Source organism: Dicentrarchus labrax, unplaced genomic scaffold (assembly GCF_905237075.1).
Source record: "Dicentrarchus labrax unplaced genomic scaffold, dlabrax2021, whole genome shotgun sequence".
NCBI classification, from domain to species: Eukaryota; Metazoa; Chordata; class Actinopteri; family Moronidae; genus Dicentrarchus; species Dicentrarchus labrax.
In genome coordinates, this window is record NW_026136715.1 from 14,187,815 (window position 1) to 14,206,567 (window position 18,753).

The 18,753-nt window shown below is 42.7% G+C and overlaps 1 protein-coding gene across 1 annotated transcript in view; it reads right to left on the minus strand.

Annotated features, from left to right (window-relative positions):
* The window catches only part of LOC127377898 (leucine-rich repeat-containing G-protein coupled receptor 6), a 36,061-nt gene extending 27,784 nt beyond the window's left edge, over positions 1 to 8,277 (minus strand). Inside the window, exon 1 of the mRNA XM_051426202.1 lies at positions 7,590 to 8,277. Coding sequence (XP_051282162.1) covers positions 7,590 to 7,834 — 245 coding nt within the window. The 5' untranslated portion in view covers positions 7,835 to 8,277. The remainder of the gene's footprint in view (positions 1 to 7,589) is intronic.
* Positions 8,278 to 18,753: the final 10,476 nt, after the last annotated feature.

Sequence of the window (18,753 nt, forward strand, 5' to 3'; positions counted from 1 at the left end):
AGGAAGTGTTGGAACAGTCGGCACTACACAACATACAACTGCCTCCAACATGTGGACAGGACTGACAGGCAGCTGTTGTGGGTAGGACATAGCTTTGGAAGGCAGAAAGGCATTTATAGCCCTGCCCATAGTCCATTAATCTGTTGTTTTGGCATGTAGATTTTGTCTGACTTTCATATATGTTCGTTACATGACATGTGCCAGAGGGCATTTTTCATTTCTCGCTAAATCAAAGCAGTTTGTGCCACATGAAGGAAATGTTTCATGAGCACAGGACAAACACACACCACTGAAATCTGTTGAAATAATAGCAAAGATGTGTGGAAAATGGTTACAAATTTCACCACTTTTCCACACATCCTGAAAGGGTATCTCTTACAGAGAGGTGTTCTTTCCTGCACAAGGATTCGAGGAAGATTCTCAGCAGTGGATACAACAGTAAATGAAACCCGATGAGTATTAGTGTCAGGCTCTATTATGACTTCATTTGGTTGAATGGCAGAAACAGGAGGACACTGGATCTAGTTAGAAGACTGCTCAAATCCACTCCTGGCTCGCTCCTCCTTTACTGCTGCACTCACAGAACTATGATCCGCTCATCTGCTCCATATATTTAACAGTACCCATGGATAACATCTAGACCTGAACTTAGATCAGCACTTGATGAAATCTTACCCCATACCAATGAGGACATGTGGCTGCTGTTGGTTTAAAGAGATTTGGTTTGGCCTCTTGCCATGCATGTAAAAAGTCCAGATTTCCTCTTTTGCTCATTCTCAGACATGTAATAGAGATGTGAGTAAGTCTGGCTGCAGTTGCAGAGGCTCTGCAGTGGCAGATGGAAAATACACCTGTGAAGTCCAGTCTTAGCAAGAATTATACTTGCCTTATGCCATCATAGTGACCTGCCTGCTGTTTCTGCATTCAGATCAGTTAACCTACCCCTACGAAATTAAGAGTCCTTTCCATTCTTTCTCTCCCTGCTTCATTCATCTCTCCACCTTCTGTTTTCTACATCCTCTCCTCCACTTTCTGGACATTCCTGTGCAGTGCCCCCATTGGGCTATGCTATGTGTGCGTGTGTTTGCCCTGGGGTGTGTGCACATGTGTGCGACATTTAAGTGTGTCTGTGATTGCTTCTTTGTTCCCTTTACCTAACTCCAGTCCCAGTGGTCCATTCTCCCAACCTAATCCCTGCTAGCATCGCTGTATCAGCATTGCTCTGCGGGATGCTTTGATGCTGCACAGGGGGATTGGATAGGGCATTAACCATCATTAAGTCAGTATGTGCGTGTGTGTGTGTGTGTGTGTGTGTGTGTGTGTGTGTGTGTGTGTGTGCAAGCATGTGTGTACAGACATCCATGCTTGAGCAATGTGTTTTCTTGTCTGTAATGTGCATGTGGGGGTCTAGGTACGTGCATGTGTGTGTACGCTGTTGGAAAGGGCATTAAGTATCATTAGCTCTTACTAGTCATCACCTGCACACTGCCAGCCCCACATGAGCCACTTTAGTCGGCAGGCCTGGCCAGCGATCACACAGATAGGCAGACAGAGAGAGACAGACCCATGTTGAGGTACAGGGGGAACTTGGAGAGCTATGTCCTACATGCACAGCTATCAACACTCATGTAAACAGTCTCCTGTATGTCTAGACCTCACTTTTGGTTTTATTCAAAACAAATCTAGGGATGTATTGTGTTTGTTTGGAATATTAAAGATGGGTGGAACTGAGTAATACAAAAATCTGATTTTAAAAATACCACAGGACAAACATTGTCTTTTCCTCTCTCTCTCTATTACCAAAAATGTTTTCTGAGCTGTTTTCATCACAAAACTCATAGCACTAAACTTAAGTGCTTTACAGAGCGGAGAAAAGAAAATAATGGAAGAGACAGACAAGTTGAGACGCAAACTATACAAACCATAAAATATAAAGAGAACGCTAAAGAAAACAAGAGAATAATTAATCATTTTTGCACTCATCTGTCTTCTCTAAGACTTTGTGAGCTAAAGTTCAGATCTAAAATTTGGAGCAGCAGCAAAAGAGGATCTTCGTTATTGTAGCAGGAAATCTGCTTTTTGGATGTATGGAGACATCAAATCCTAAATTTGGTTTAAAACAATCGAAAGTGTGGTATTTTTCTGGTGAAGATGGATAGAAAAACAAAATCGATTAGTCTCACGTATGTGTTTTCTAACCATAAGCATATACACCGACACAGATGACAGCTCGCAAAGTCACAGGTCTTGAATGCACATGTGTATAGGGTCCACACATATGCATGTACACGCACTAGAACAGTTAGGGACATTTGTCGTGGCCTGGCCCAGGATTAGACAATGCCCTCTCTGTAGTGGAAAAGAGAGGGCTAGTGCACTTGCACAGATTCATGCACACACACACACACACACAAACATTCCCATAGATTCCCAGGGTTGGAGAAGGGCTGAATAGGAATCTGGGCCATGCAGGCATTCTGAATCCTCTCAATCAGAAGAAACCCTTCACCCCTCAACCACACGTCACAGGGAGCACATTCCTAACCCCCGTGTCATACTTGCGTCACGTTGCTATCACATGAAACATACAGATTTACATTTTGTCAGTGGTCACAGGTCTGACCCCGACAAATACCAGCCACTGTTGTCTTCAGTCCACATGCAAGCTCATGTGCACATGCACTCCAAACACATTCCCCACTTTACTTCCCTGATCTCCACCTCCTCCACCCTAGTCCCCTTCAAGATCTTGTGTCGTGATTGCTTTCTACTTTTTTCTAAAGGACAGGATATGGAGCGGTAGAGCACACTATGGCCTCTGTGTCTTCTCTGTCTGCCGCTCCCGAGGGAATTGTCATTGTTTCCATTGTTGTCCTCTACCTGCCTACCTGCCGTCTGTCCCTGAGCGACATTTAAAAGCCTCCCAGGTTGCTCTCAGGAAACCACAAACCACTGCACTATCCAGTGCTAACTGCCTATCCCTTCTCTCCAACACCCTTCTGGCATAAATATCACTTTTGTAGCAGGCCCAAGTGGCTTTTTCTGCTGGTGCTCACAGCAGGGCCTCCAGGGAATCTAGGAGAGAGCTGAGGAATTGACGCTTTAAGGCAAACACTTCAAGTTTGCAGAAAGGAAGGAAGGAACAAAGGAGTAAAGGAAGAGCAGGCAGACTAAGGGAAGCAATGGAGAAAGGAAATAGTTTGTGCAGTAAATTCCTCTATATGCAACTTTTTAAGCAGAACAGATTAACTATGATGACATGTGTCATTTTTGTCTTCCTCTGTATAATCAGAGGTGTGTAACTCTCTTCTCCAACTCTGATCACAGCTGATAGTTAGTTGGCTTGTAGCCAAAGCACATCCCACCACCCACACATACACACACACAGAAACATGCACACACACACACAAAATATTTACACTATTCAGCTCTGGTACACACCGTTCACTTTGCTCACTCCGTTTCCCTGGGCTATATGCATTCATTTTAATTATCTAAAAGGCACATTGCACATCAGTGATCATACATTTACACTTAGTGCTGCATAAATAGCTCCAACACCTGCTCCACACACACGCTTGGGCACTTAATGTATGGATTCTTGTGAAGGAGGCCAGAGGAAACAGGTGAGGGAAGGAGAATAGGTGGGGGAGGAAGGAGAGAAAGGGAGGGGAGTGCTGTTCAGACGGGGGGCTACCATAGACGTCTGGAGCCAGGACATTGATGCTTGAGCTGATAGCTGCTGTATAGAGGACCCTCCACTGACAGTACACACTCACACAAACACTATTTTTGTCAATTTTCCCCTCAAATCCTCCTCCCCCTCCACCCCTTACAGTTTCTCTCTCTCTCTCTCTCTCTCTCTCTCTCTCTCTCTCTCTCTCTCTCTCTCTCTCTCTCTCTCTTTCTCTCTCTCTGGCTCTCAGACATGATGTTTACAGTGTGACCCCCGGTCGCTCATGATAGGAATCATTCCATCAACATAATGGCTAAATGACACGCACACGACTGTTACAGTCACGGTCACCATACAGGGACAGGATGTTGTCTCCTGCATGTGTATGTACAGTATTTGTGTGTGTGTGTGTGTGTGTGTGTGTGTGTGTGTGTGTGTGTGTGTGTGTGTGTGTGTGTGTGTGTGTGTGTACTGGTATGTATTTGTATGCCTGCTTAACCTAAACTCAGTCTTCTGAAATCCAAAATTTCTCTGTCACCAATTTCTTTCTCTTTGACAGTTTTCACCCATTTTCCTCATCCTCTGTCTCTCCATTTTTCTTACACTCTTGCTTCACCTCTACTGGCTAGAAAAAAAATTCCTTCAGCAGTCTGGGTGGTCTTCACACACACACATGCACACACATGCACACACACACACACACTCACTCACACACTCCTTGGTTTTCATCTGTCTGGTAATGTGCTAGCTGTGGTTTCCTGGCCTCGGCCAAAACACCGTTAGAAGTTCACCGCACTCACCGCTACCACAAAGCATCACCTAATCGCTGCTCAACTCCAGTCACAGACCAGCCCCGGACCCACATACGATGCACACACACTCTTTTCTTCTTACACACACATGCACACACCGAAGACCGCTAAAGGAAGATGGAAGATGTGTAAACATAAGCACCTGACAACCTCAGAAACAGTTTATGTCCATGTATCACACCCGCGACATCATAAAGAAATATTTGCTTTAAATACGTCTATCAAGGGGACAGCTGACTAATTAATTTGCTCCCAGCTCACATTTGTGACAGACCAGCTACCTATCCTGTCACTGTGAAGCCACTTCTCATGATCAGTTACCTCTCATGCAGCTACACATAAAACAGTACCGGCCCCCTGATGCACGTACTGTACACTGTGTTCTCAAACTTAACAGATATAAACACACATGTACGCACACCCACGCAGACACACACCCTTGGGCACTGTCTTTCCTCTCTAATCTGATATCAAAGAGAAGGTCTTTCAAAGCGTCTCACATGACAGCTCATTTCATACGTTGCCCACGGAAACGATTATTGTCATAAATCTCTACCCACTCTGCTCTGAATTGCTCGGAGCATCTTCTGAGAAGTTGAATTCCTTTGCAGAGTCAACCTGCATTCCCCTCCATGTTGTAATACAGCTGTTTTTATTGATTAGCCCATTATGTTTCCACCTATATACAGTAGGGTCGGCCAAATGTGCAAACAAACACTAGAAAATAGAGTGAATCATGCATAGCCTGGATTGCCCTCACGGCCACTATAGCACGTACAGTTGCGCTCACTTTGAAGAGCTCTCCGATGACACGGGTGAATGATGTCATATACTTTCACAGCGTTGTGTGGATGTGGTTTGTAATGTGGACTGTTTCCAAGCAAATCCCTGTGACCTCGGCAGTCTACAGTATGTGCTGGGAGGCTAATCCAGCCTCCACAGCACAGCGGGGCGTGCTGGACAGTTCGACAGATCCTGGTGAGGATTGGACCGACTCTCCGCTGTTGTAACCTTTTATACTCCAGGACGAAATGAAAAACTGTAGCCTGCTGTGCTGTGCTCTGGGTTGTGTGTGTGTGTGTGTGTGTGTGCATGTGGGCAGAGTTAGGAAGGGGAGGCTGTTTGTGTTTGAGGATTTTTATCAGCGAGGCAAAAAAGAAATCTGTGATTCTCTATCTTATATCTTAATTTGTTGCGGCATCTCTCCTGATGTCCCACATTCCCTTCTTCTCCCCACTGCAGTCCTGCACTGTGTGTGTGGGCGTGTGCGGTTGGTCGCTGAGTTTATTTATCTTATTCTAAATCAGCCCTCAAACTCACTAATTGGTCCAGTTCCACTGTTAGGTAACGAGGGGAAATGAACAATTACTCTTGTGTTTGTAGGGAATGATGTGTGTTTTTGTGTGTGTGTGTGTGTGTGTGTGTGTGTGTGTGTATGGCTGTGGAAGAGCAGTTAAAAGCAGTATAGACTTTCAAAGAGGGAGTCTCAGGTCATCACTGTTTTTATTTTAGAGGAGGACTGAGAGGCTTAACACTCTCCCTCTCAGATTCATCCCTCCTTATCTGTGACTATATGTAAGTTTGCTGGCTTAGTTGTGTGACGTGCCCCATTGTTGAGCAAACCCCCTGATGTTCTCATAGGTAGAGTGATTCCTGGATGGAGTTGGAGACCATATTTCACCTCCATAAACTCTACATGTGTTTTAACTTTCAGAGGAACACAGTGAAATCTGGCCCGTCGCAGGCTCCCATGACAGCCAAAGAGTCGGTCATCAGTCAAGCAGAGTTGTCTTTCATGTGTCTCTTTTAGAGTCGTTTGCTACAGTGACTGTTGATCTTTCCTCACTCCCTCTGAATTCTGTCCATCCACTCTTGTAATACTTGCAGAGCCCCCAGTGAGCAACCGCTCTATCACACCCTGTTTCCTGGATTTGACTTCTATCACTTCAATATCAGTTATCACAGAGTGTCTCTAATCTGTCCTCAGAGGCTTACGCAGTGAAGCAATTTGTAAGATCTGGCTGTAAGCCACAGCAGGGTGGTGCAAGAAACTGCTCAGATCTCCTGTCTTTAACATAATACAAGAATTAATTCCTGGTGGGCTTAATTCCTCCATCTCATCAAGGTGAAAATTCTTGATGAGTTATGTTAATGATCATGTTTTTAATTGTATTTACAGTTTGTGTCACTTCTCCAGCCAGCCTTTCAAACACATACTGTGAGAATGGATTTGAATGATATTTAAAAATGTTGTTAACTTTTCTTCAGTGTTTGCAAATTTAGTCCTTCAAAGAGGCAGTTTTGTCAGGTTATTAAGCAAAAGAAAATAGAAAATTACATATTTATTTTCTGGGTTTTGGCATTATAGAAGTGTGAGATACAGATTAGTGGCATAAAACTGGTCACTAAATCTTACACACATTTAGACATCTGTGTTCAAACACTTCCTTATTCAAACACATGCTTGTGTCATGTGCTTGTAGCTTGCACATGCACGTATATACACACAAACACACTTGCATGCATGCACACCAAGGCATATATACACACACCCTCTCACGCTGGGTCTCCAGTTGGCACTCGGAAACCTGACACTGAAAGAAGTGGTCCAGTAATTTTGCCATAGTGGTCAAGGCACACACTCTCTCTCTCTCTCTCTCTCTCTCTCTCTCTCTCTCATACATACACACACACACACACACACTTTCCCGCTCGGCCCTGTCCGTTTTTATCTACATGCGGGTTCTGCTGCTGTTTCCTGGTCATACATCCAACCGACTGTTCCTCCTTCTGCTCTATTTTTGAAAAGCATAATCCGAGCTACAATTCAGCACCATCATTTCTTTCAGTTACAAATTACTGAAGTCTAAGAGTTTGGACTATTTTTCATATATAACAAATGACACCAAACCGTGATGAATGAGAGGTGAGAGGAATTGAATAAGTTTGGGGATCAAGGAGAATGACTTAGGGATGAGACACAAAATGGAAACACAAGAAAAGGATGACAGGAAACAGTCAGGACACAGCGAGAGGCCTGAAGGTGGAAAGGCTGAGTGAGATGGGACAGGATAACACACACAGGAAAACATGTTACTCACAGGTAAGTGGTGAGAGGGCTGAGGTTGGTTGGCACAGACGATAGTCCCAACTCCGAGCAGTCCACCATGACGAAGATCCCATCTTCTTCACATTGGCACGGAGCTGGGCACAGCGGTGCCGCTGGCCCCTGCCTATCCTGGATACGTCCGTACCCCCACACTCCGGGGGCGGACCCCCAAACTCCACCGGCCACGCAGAGAAGCAGAAGCACAGGCAGCATGTCTGACTGTCCACCTGTCTGCATTTACACCTGTGGGGATTTCTGTCGTGTCACTCTCTCTGTGGTCCTTTCTGATGTTTTTAGAGGCAGCTTTGATGAAGTGAGGAGGATCCAATGTTTCTTTGCTTTTTCCAAATACTTCTGTCCTGGTCCTCGGTTCAAAAGCCCACTTACTGGCTTTTTCTCCTGTGCAGGTTGTCCACACTGTAAATCTGTCCCTGTCACAAGTTCTATCTCTTCATCTCTCCTCTCTATGTGTCTCTCAGTCACCACTTAATCCCCAGGGGTTAACTTTTTTTGTAACTTCTTGCCCCTCTTCCCTGTCTTCCCTCTCACTCTGCCCTGTCCTTTCTCACCGTCTTTCTCCCCCAAACACAGTCACTCTTTCTCCCTCTCCCTCTCTCTCTCTCCTTGTATATATCTCTTGCTCTCTCTGTCTCTCTCTCCTTACCTATTGTAGAAGGAGCGCATGAGTTGTGAATGAGCCACCCTCATTGGCCTACAATTTAGGGATGGGCTGGAGCATCTCCGGAAAGTAGGAGGGGCCCGCGATTCTCAAACTCTCCCCTCTCTTTCTCCCTCTCTTCCTTTCTCCCTCTTTTACTTTGCCTGGAAGCTCAATGTGAGGAGAAAGAGTGAGTGTTTAGTTTGAGGAAGGGAGAAAAGAGAAGCGGGAGGTGGGGGGCAATACAGTACAGTGGTGTGAGACAAGATTTCTCCTTGTGGGACCTTATGAATGGCACTGAGAGAAAATGAGAGAGTGTTTATAGCTGAAAGAGAGAGGAGGAAAAAAGCAAGCTCTGGAGGATAAGAATGAAAGCAGCAGAGTGTGTTTGGCTGTGTGAGAGAGATGCAGAAGGTTAGAGTGTGTGACTGGGAGTGACTGCTTGGAGGAAATTGGAATTCTGACACTTCAGCACCCCTCAGTCCCCAGAAAGAGCAGAATCCAGTGTCTCGTAAGTCACACCTTCTCAGGTTTCTGCTGCTGGAATGTCGCTATCGCACACACGCAGAAACACACGCACGCTTGCATGCACACATGCACATGGACACCCATAGAAAATAGCAGATTATGAGCGACTGGCGCAAAGGGGCTCACATATCCATTTCACATACACACACTCCGGTCTATAGAGAGAAGAGTGTGGATTTGTGAAGAAGTGTCAGCTGCCTCGGGCTAAAGCCTATCTGTATTTCACAGTCTATTCGTGCTCACTTGCAGGTTTTCCACAGAATCTTGAAAATAATCTCATCCAACCTTCCTTTCCTTTCCTTGCATGTGTAGAAATATATAAATATACAGCAATACATAAACGCTATAAAATTAGAATCTCTGCTTCATGTTACACAACTAAGCTTTACATGCTGTGCACCTGTATGTAAGTACAGGATGTTGCATAACCACCTATTGATAGATTCTATAATTATAAGAAATCAAAGAAAGAAAAACTGGCTCGCCATTCAAAGCAGCACCAACTTTATTCATTCTCTGTTGTTAAATTTCAGCCATATCTCCCAGCGGGAAGCAGTAAAAAGCTGCAGTAAGCAGGGGAGCTCATGAGTTTTTCCAATTGAAGAAAATATTACAATAAAACACTGCATGGATTGATGATTGCGATACATTTGAAAATTTTTGAGGAAATCCTTAATGGGGTTAGTATTAAATCACACATCATAACTCCAGTTTTGGTGATTTTCATGTTTTACTAGAGGGATTACATGGTCTTCCATGAGTTGATAAAATCTGACAACCACTTGGGCTCATAAAATCTTTTCAAACCCCACTGGATTAACTCAAAAATGCATGGTAGTCAATGTGAAAAACAAGGCTGTTTTCTTATTTCCTGGAAAGCTGAGGCTTGAGGAGCTTTCATTTGACAGCAGCAGTTTGTTACATGCACACAAACGCACACATGCAAAGCCAAGAACAAAGATGCAACATCTAAATTTATTACACACAAATTCCCCAAACAGGCCTTGAAAAATGTTCCATAGAAACTGGACCTAGAATAAATGCACGCCATGATATTTTAAATATAAAAACTGTACAGTCTTTGCACCCAGTTTGATTTGGTCTGCTACTCCAACCGGTCTGTCTGTCTCTCCGTCTCTCCTTCTCTGACTTCTTTCTTTCTCCACCACTCTGTAGGCTGAATAGTTTCTCATTAATTAATTAACATTCCTATGCCACTGTGTTTTCTGAGGGGCCTTTGTTATGGCCCCACAAAAACTCTTTCAGAGCTGTTCTTCACATAGTCTCTCTCTCTCTCTCTCTCTCTCTCTCTCTCTCTCTCTCTCTCTCTCTCATGCTCTCTTTCTCTCTGTTCTCTCTTTTCTTCCTCTTTGTAGTGGAATGTCCGATGTTGCTCTCTCTCTGTCTATTGTCCGTTGCAAAATGTTGCGTGAATTGTTTTCAAGTGATGTGTTATCCTTTTTTTTTTTTTGTTTTTTTCCTTTGCACAAGAATTCGCTACCTGACCTACCTAACAGGCAGATATACAGACTCTTCAGAGGAACACCTTGCGTGATCTTACAGTACACCCACGTACAGCACACACATCACATTCCCATGGGCACACATGCACGTACACCAAAAAATGCACATGCTCTTCATACACCTGCAAACTCCACCTCTCCCCTTCTTGGGTGTAGAGCTCTGTCATCTTTTTAAATGCTCTTTAATTGTCTGGCCCCAGGGGAGCCCTAAAACACACATACTGTAAAAACCTGCATGTCTGGTCTCCTGCCTGTCTCCGTGTCTTTTTCTCACTGTTATTGGTTTCTCTATCTGCTTTTGATTTGTTATCCTTCTTCCTTTCAAACACAAACATGCAAACAACCGCGCATGACGCTGCTTGTTGTTGGAAAAATAAGCTACATATTTGTTCAGATTGCACCTGTTCTGACAGTTATGATGGATGAGTGCAAGGTTAAATGTGAGTGTGTGTAATCCAGCTTTCTCCTATGGGGGAGAATGTGAACACTGCAGCAGCTGATTTCACTTCACAGGGAGGAGAAATGCGTCCCTAGTTTATAAAGTTGTTTGTTAAATAAAGACATGCATAATCTAACTATATGTACTGGTGAAAACTGCTTCTGAATCCTTAGCATCAGTAACTGAACTAAGCTAGACAAATCTCACATTCACTGTGCCTTCTTGCTTCACACAGAAACATAAAAAAGGCATCCACAAGTTTGTCTCATACTGTGTAAGGTAGAAAAGGTTTGAATCCCAATAAACCAGACTCTTTCCAGTTCTTTAAAAAAAAAAAAAAAAAGCTCATGTCTTATTTAGTTTGATACTTTTTGGTGCTATTTGTATGATGATATTCTGTGTTGATGTTGTGGTTTTGTCTGCTGAGTGTTACAGTGTTGTGTTGCCCATTATAGATAGATAATGGGCAGCACTACTCCTTTTATCACATTTGCTCCTGGATTGGCATCGTCGGTTACTTGACTCCTGCTTCTGTCTGAGTGACACATTTGGTGTGTTATACTTAAGTGTGATGGAAAAACTGTGAAAAAGATGAACCCCTCGTACTCGATGAAGAGTTCAGGAGACCTTGATGAGTTACACAGCAGAATTTGAGCCTCTGCCAAGGAGAACAGGATCAGCAATACATGTGTAACAGTGCGTTTGCCAACCCGGTTCTGAAGATTATCTCCAGCTACATATGTGTAAAGATCCAATTGGTTATTGGTTCAAAACAAACTCTAAGCCTACCAACGCTACCCTTAGTCACGTTGAATGACCCAGAGTCACGCACAACGCATAAAGGAGGCAGTCTGTCTGTCTGTTAGCTTGTTCTTAACTTTAGTCTTCCATAACAAGTAGAACTATGATATGTTGGGTGCTCAGTGTTTAATCTTATCAGCTGCTCTGCAAAGTCTAGTCAGCCAAACAGTCAGAGAGGAGGCCAAATTAACAAAGAACAGGCACAGGCTGTGACCTGTGACCTCCTTTAGATTTGTAGACAACTTCACAGTGGCAAGTGGAGCGCTATACCATTTCAGTCTTTGTAAAGAAAGAAAAGTTCTTCACATTTAGAATCACTAGGATTGTGAGTGTCAATAATATTCAAGTCACACATTTTTTAAGATGGGGGGGGGTTACTTTAAATTCTTCCCAGGGCCCCCGAAAGGCTTGGTCCGGTCCTGGGTTGAATGACTGGCTCAAACACACAGTTGTTAGCATGTGTGCAGACATTTGTACATGCCACTGAAAAAGTATGCGTGCGCTCGTATTCTCCCTCTCTCTCCTTCTTTCTCACACTCCCTCTCTCACTCACACACACACACACACACACGCTATCAAACAGTCTGCATCAGATCAAAGCCAGTGCTCCCTCCCCTCTCCTCCCCCATCCTCCCTCTCTCTGCTGTGCTCTCTCGGCTGTAAACACTATCCAAGCAACGGCAGCCTTGAAGACACAAAGACAAGTAGCTACCTGACACCTGACACTAACTTGAGAGCACTCACCGTGGTCTACCTGGGAATAAAACACACACACACACACAAGGCTACCTGAGCTCCTTGCAGCAAGAAGAGTCCATTCAGGAAGAGAACAGACAAAGTAGCCGTGCAATCAACCCCCCCAACACACACACTCCATCCCACCTCACCTCTTCACCCACATCCCCTACCCCACAAACAGTCCCCCCCCTCATAAAACTTCTTTCCCACCCGACCCCTGCACATCCAACACCTACCAGTGTCGACGGGAGTGTGTATTTGTGCACACTAATGTATGTGGACGTCTATGTGCTTGTGTTTGTATTTCTACATGCCCTGCTGTAAAGAGGCAATTGAAGGCTAACTCAGGTATACTCAGCGGAAGCAAGTGAGACGCCGTGGGTCGCCAGTGGCGGCAACCTAGGTGTGTACTCTGGCTTTTCATGTGAAACCACCTGAAAGCCAACAAAAGGTCCCTCTCCTTCCCTCCATCCCTCCCCCCATCCCTCTCTTCCTCTCTGCATCTCACAGTACAAAGGAAAGAAATGAATGAAAGAAAGAGCAGCAGAGGAAGGGGGATGAGGTAAGGGGATGGGGATGCAAGGGTGGGGCAGTGTGGGTGGACAGAAGGGGTTGCTGGCGAGAAGGCAAAACAGGGGTGGAGGTATTTTCCCCTGTGTTATGGGACAATAGTGGGCCCGGGGCGTGGTTAGTCATGGAGTTCTCCATCACAGTCTGGGTCACCTCAGCTGGGCGGGTTGGGGGTTTGAGTCATTTCTGTAATGCACCTCCAGAGCTGCTATTGATACAGCATTTATATTTAAATGCTTTATTTCAAATTTAAAAATTCAGTAACTATATTTTTGTAGTTATACAAATTTCTTTATGAATATGAATGTTTGTCCTCACAATAAACTCACAATTACATCGCAGTTAAATTTACCTTGTAGAACCTTTAAAATGATAACTGACAAAAGATTTCACTTTATATTCCAGCAGTGGGAATTATTTATTTATTCATTTCAATTCAACCAGAGTTATCTTGAAGCCAATTTTCATCTGCAGTCAACAGCACTCAACAAATGGGACAGAACACACATGCAAAATAATACCAAACAGTACACTACACATACAAGTTAAAAACAAGCATATTTGTTCACAAAGTAACAAGACTAAGAGTCACCAGCCACAGTAGCAGCTCTGATGGCTGTACTTAAACACAACGGTGCTATGAGCTAAATGCTAACATCAGCATGCCAACATGCAGGCGTTCAGCAGGTATACCGTTCACCATCTTAGTATAGTGTGTTAGCATGCCAACAATTGCTTATTAGCATTAAACACAACATATAGCTGACACTGGAATGCCATTAGTTATGCAAGTATTTGGTCATAAGTCAGAGTGTACAAAGTAAAATGTTGATCTGTTGACGGTGCTAGAGGACATAAATGTCTGACTGAACGGAAATTTCACAGCAATCAATCCAATAGCTGTTAAGATATTTTGTTCATAACCACCCATCTGAACCTCATGGTGGTGTCAGAGAAGAAGTCAGAGCATCACCAAAGCCAGTAATCTAAAATTCTCAAAGCCTATAACAGTATGTTTTATATTTATATTGGTATAATATAAAAGTATAATATTTACAATATATCAGTAATATAAGGGTGTACAGTACAGTAGTGTCACCTACTGAGACATGTCTGAAAGATTGTACGTTAGAAAAGTAGAAATATGTACAGTAAGCGGGTAAGAGAGTAAGAATGGTGTCAGTAACCAATATTACATCTAAATGAAAAATATAAAATGTTGCTTTGATATTTTTTCCACTCTCACTGGTGCATTAACAAACAATAAACATAAGAGGGAGCCCCTCCCTCACAGCACGCTGGACCAAATACAGGAGCAGTAAAGTCTTATTATCAGTGACAGAAAACAAGCAAACTTATTTCTCCCATCAGTGAGGTTTTAGTCTATGATGTGTGGAGATACTCCTGAAAAAGCTAACAAACAGGACACACAACTCTGTAACCACAAACTGCAAGGTGAAGTTTTCCTTCAGTGTATTTAAATACTGTTGAAGAACTTTTAATCTTATTTGATTAATTGTTAGGGTAGTATTGTGCACTGAGATAGTTTCAGCCAAGATTATAATATTATGCATTTTCCATTAACACACATCAAACAATATATTTGTGTATTAAGCTAAATAATTACATTTGGTCTGAAGAGGGTAGATACATTTAAATGCACTAAACCCAAACACTTTCCCTCACATTTAAGTGTCTCTGTCATACCAAGATGAAGCTTTCTAGTGTTTTGATCTCCAGTCTGTTTTCTCTGCAGTGACAGTGTGATATACGAGGGTTAATATGGTGAAATAGGCTGACTAAAGCAGACAGGTCTGCACCTGCACGCTGCCAAATAGAGAGACTGTTTGATGCTATTCTGAGTGACGCCAGGAGCGCTGCAATCAGAGGGTGTGTGTTTTTGAGTGAGTTTATGGTGCGTGTTTGTCTGTGTGACTGTTACACCTGTAAATACTATCTATAAAAAGTTGATTGACCTAGAAATAAAGTAGTGATCACTGTGGGAAAGACTGCCTAATCATGCCTCTCTATGTGTGTGCAAGTTCGTGTCTGCAGAAGTGAGTGTGTGTGTGTGTGTGTGTGTGCGTGCGTGCTGTTTGTGTGTGTGTGTGTGCGTGCACTTGTGCATGCATGTGTGTGAGTGATGAATGTTTGTGCCTTCCTACCCAGTTCTGCATGATAGTATCAGCCATGTCAGTGTGGAGGGAGAGTGATGTGGAATGTTAACAGTGACTGAAAGTATTGGACTGTCTCCATAGAGTCCCATCCATGCAGAACCTAGATAGGACTAGCAGGAGACTCAACACAATATAGTGAGAGATGAAGAGAGGAGCCGTATTATTGTAGGTTCCACATGAGCCTCGGAGAATTCCAGTCATCTGAAAAGTACATAGCAGCAGTTGAAAGATTACAGCTATAAAAACAAAAATTAGGCACATGGGAAGTATGAAACTTATCATCACTCAGAGCATGATTACAATAATCTTATTAAATCATACCATTACACTGGGTTAGTTGCTCTTCATGGGCTCCACAGCTGACTTTTGGATTGGCTGAGGAAATGGCGCCATCTTCAGCCAAAGGTTGGAACAGCCTCACTGCTGCAGGTCAGGAACTGAACAACCAGCTGATGGCAACAACCCTCTAGTCTCACAACTTGCATACAATGGCACATATTAAATGGTACGTAGAAGTTGATATATAGTCTATTCTGCAGTGGGAGAGCCCCTACCAAGTTCCAGTCTATCATAATGCAGAAGGTTTTGTGTTTGTGTGCGTATCTGTGTCTGTGTTGTGGCAGTCAAACTTTAAGCACACTTTGCAATAAATACCTGAGCTTTTAAAAAGTATTCTTTAGCCAATGAAAGTATTCTTTCAACAAATAAGGAGTTTTTCATCCTAATCATTAATCCTAAATTACATGAAATGCCAAATATATGTTTTGTACTTTTGAAACAGTGTCAATATTACAGGTTTATTTTTCAACCCACCCGGTACATATCTTGGTTGCGGTTCTTTAAGAAACAAATATATCATCAAAAATGTTTGTTTATTTGTATACATTATAATTAACACAATGATTCATTTTGTGTTTTTATTTACAGTGAGAGCAGGCCCTCTTCTACAGATCTCACCATGTTGAACCTCCATGTTTCTACAGTAGCCCGGAATGGACAATCCAGTAGCCACACTGAGACAAAAACGAGTGAGGGGAAAAACAGCTATAGTACCAGATTTATTTTCACATCAAACTGCGGTGAATTAAGGCAGTGGTTCCCAGCCTGGGGGTCAGGACCCTCACCAGGAGTCACTAAGGCTTCATGGAGGGTCGTGAGGCCTTCTTGATTTTAAGGGGTGTAAGAAAACTTAGACAATAAGCCTATATCTTAACATTTCATTCATTTATGAGAGTAAAACTAAAATTGTTATTTTTAAAGTTTAGATTATTGTTTAAGATCAAAACTCTGAAGACCTGAAAACAAACTGTATTCACAGAGCTTTCACTCTCTGATGAACAGCCTCGTCCTGCATTAAAAAAGCATTAGTCTAATAGAACAATGGCCAAGCATCAGGGAGGAAAAAACAATGAATTTGTCAAAGCCGACTAAGTATGTATGCTTGTTAAAAATAAAGAAAATACATAAAAAGTAGTACAAGAATAATTACATATCTTTCAGCTGCAACTACTGGGGTGGTGATTCGTGATCGAATCACAGTAATGTTTTATGGCTGTAAAACTTGCTTACCACCGTGAAAAGTTAGACAATAGAGGAGTATAGATATTTTTGTGGAGCTTGTCTCTCCTTTGCATCCACCTCTTAGCCTATTGCAACACATTGAAGTCTACCCCCTTTTTTTATTCCTTAGTCTGTGGTTATTGCATCTGTGATTTCCCTCTGGTCAGAATCTTCATTGTCTTAGATCTGAATCTCTTTCTGCTGAGGAGGCACTTTAATGTGCAATGTGATCAGGGTCTTTCCTTCGGAAGCATCTTAGACAGAAGTTGATATAGTCTGTTCTGCAGTGGGAGAGCCCCATCCAAGTTCCAGTCTATCAGATTGCAGCAGGTTTTGTGTTTGTGTGCGTGTGTCTGTGCTGTGACAGTAAAACTTCAAGCACACTTTGCAATAAATACATGAGCTTTTAAAAAAGTATTTTTTTAAGCTAATGAGAGTATTCTTCCTACCATTAAGGACTTTTTTATCCTAATCAGTAATCCTAAAATAAATAGCTCTAAACCCCAATTACATTCACTGTGATCCAGAATGTAAAAGAATAAAACATGATAAAGTCTGAGAGAGGTTGATATTTTTTAGAAGCACTGTAGTAACTCTTCTAGCTTAGACACAATGGTTCTGCACTTAAAGCACAAAGATTCAAACCACAGGAACTCACAGTCGTCCACAATACAAACTGCCCCGTCATTAATTCTAGTGATCACGCTCTGGCCTTTGAGCAAAGCAGAAGTGGCAAATATCCCATAGTCACTCACTGAGACAATGACGTCGTTTTCTGTGGAAAGAGGAAGCCTGTTTGCCATGATATCGCAAGCTCTTTAAAGAGAAGGCTGGCTAACCATAAAGTGCAGTACATGCATCCTGACACACAAATTATCCACCGGACATGCTAAAGGTGCAGAAATCACAGCAGAAGAAAAACAGACTGGATGTAGTTTCCACAGATTCAACGTTAATCAAATAAAACTATGAAGTGCATTGTTGTGATATAACCCTCTGGGAATTTCTCCCTACCTTTCTGATGACTATTTCCCAGGGCTGAATTTGTGAGACCATCATACAGCAGAGATGTGGACTCCATGTCAGCCTTGAGATGTACATTTCAGAGCTCTTAGACACAGCTACATGATTTTGATTGCAATTGTTGTTTTTTTCAGTTATTTCATGTATTTGTATTTGACTTTCTGTTTTATTATGCTACCAGTATGGCTTTATGGCAGTGTCGGTCAATCGGTGCACTAATTTGCTTATCACAGCAACTATTGCATGGATTTCTATAAAACGTTGTATGTGCATTCATGGTACCCAGAGGTTGAATCCTACTGACTTCAGTGTTTCCCTGACTTTTCCTTTAGCACCACCATAAAGTTGGTTACGAAATTTATTTATTAAATTTATGTCATCCTCAGGATGAATTGTAATCACTTTGGTGATCCTCTGAAGTCAACATTTTAGTTAAGTAATCTTAAAACTAATGGCATTCCCATTAGCTGCATGTTGGCAAATGTTAGCATGCTAAACGTCAGCATGTTAGCAGAATTATATTAAGTTAAATAGAATTCTAAATCAATCAAATTTATGAGATACTGCATCAGAAACAGTTTTTGTTCCACACCAGTTCCTCTATCAAGGCAGCCCGTGCATTACAATGGAAAAATTACATGCAGTACTAACTTCATTATTTCTCTGGTGGGAATTGACTTGACTTGAGTAGGTCAAGATGTGACTTAGTTCCACATTGCACAGTAAACCATGCTGTTATTGTTATGTGTGTTACAGTATCAGTATCATTTACTACAGCAAAGGGCAGAGGACAGCAAAACATTTTCTTCTGTAATGTCAACATCGTAAGAGAATCAAGCCCCGTCACCTTCTGAAAGATTCATATACCATGTAAAGCAGGACAACAGACAGATGCTACGTGTGAGTCTGTTACGAGTTGACAAGTCAGATGTGGGATGTGATAGAAAACAGCTATTGTTCTCCCCTCCCTTCATGAACAGCTGTGGAGTGGAGGTGTGGGCCTCCAGCAGGAGAATACACTATGATCTGGTCAAGCTGGGCTTACGGATAAATATGCATGGCTTTCAATGAGTGTGGCGTATGTGGGCTTTCCTCTGTGCAACAGGGAGTAGTTTCAAAATAGTTCATCAAAGACCCTC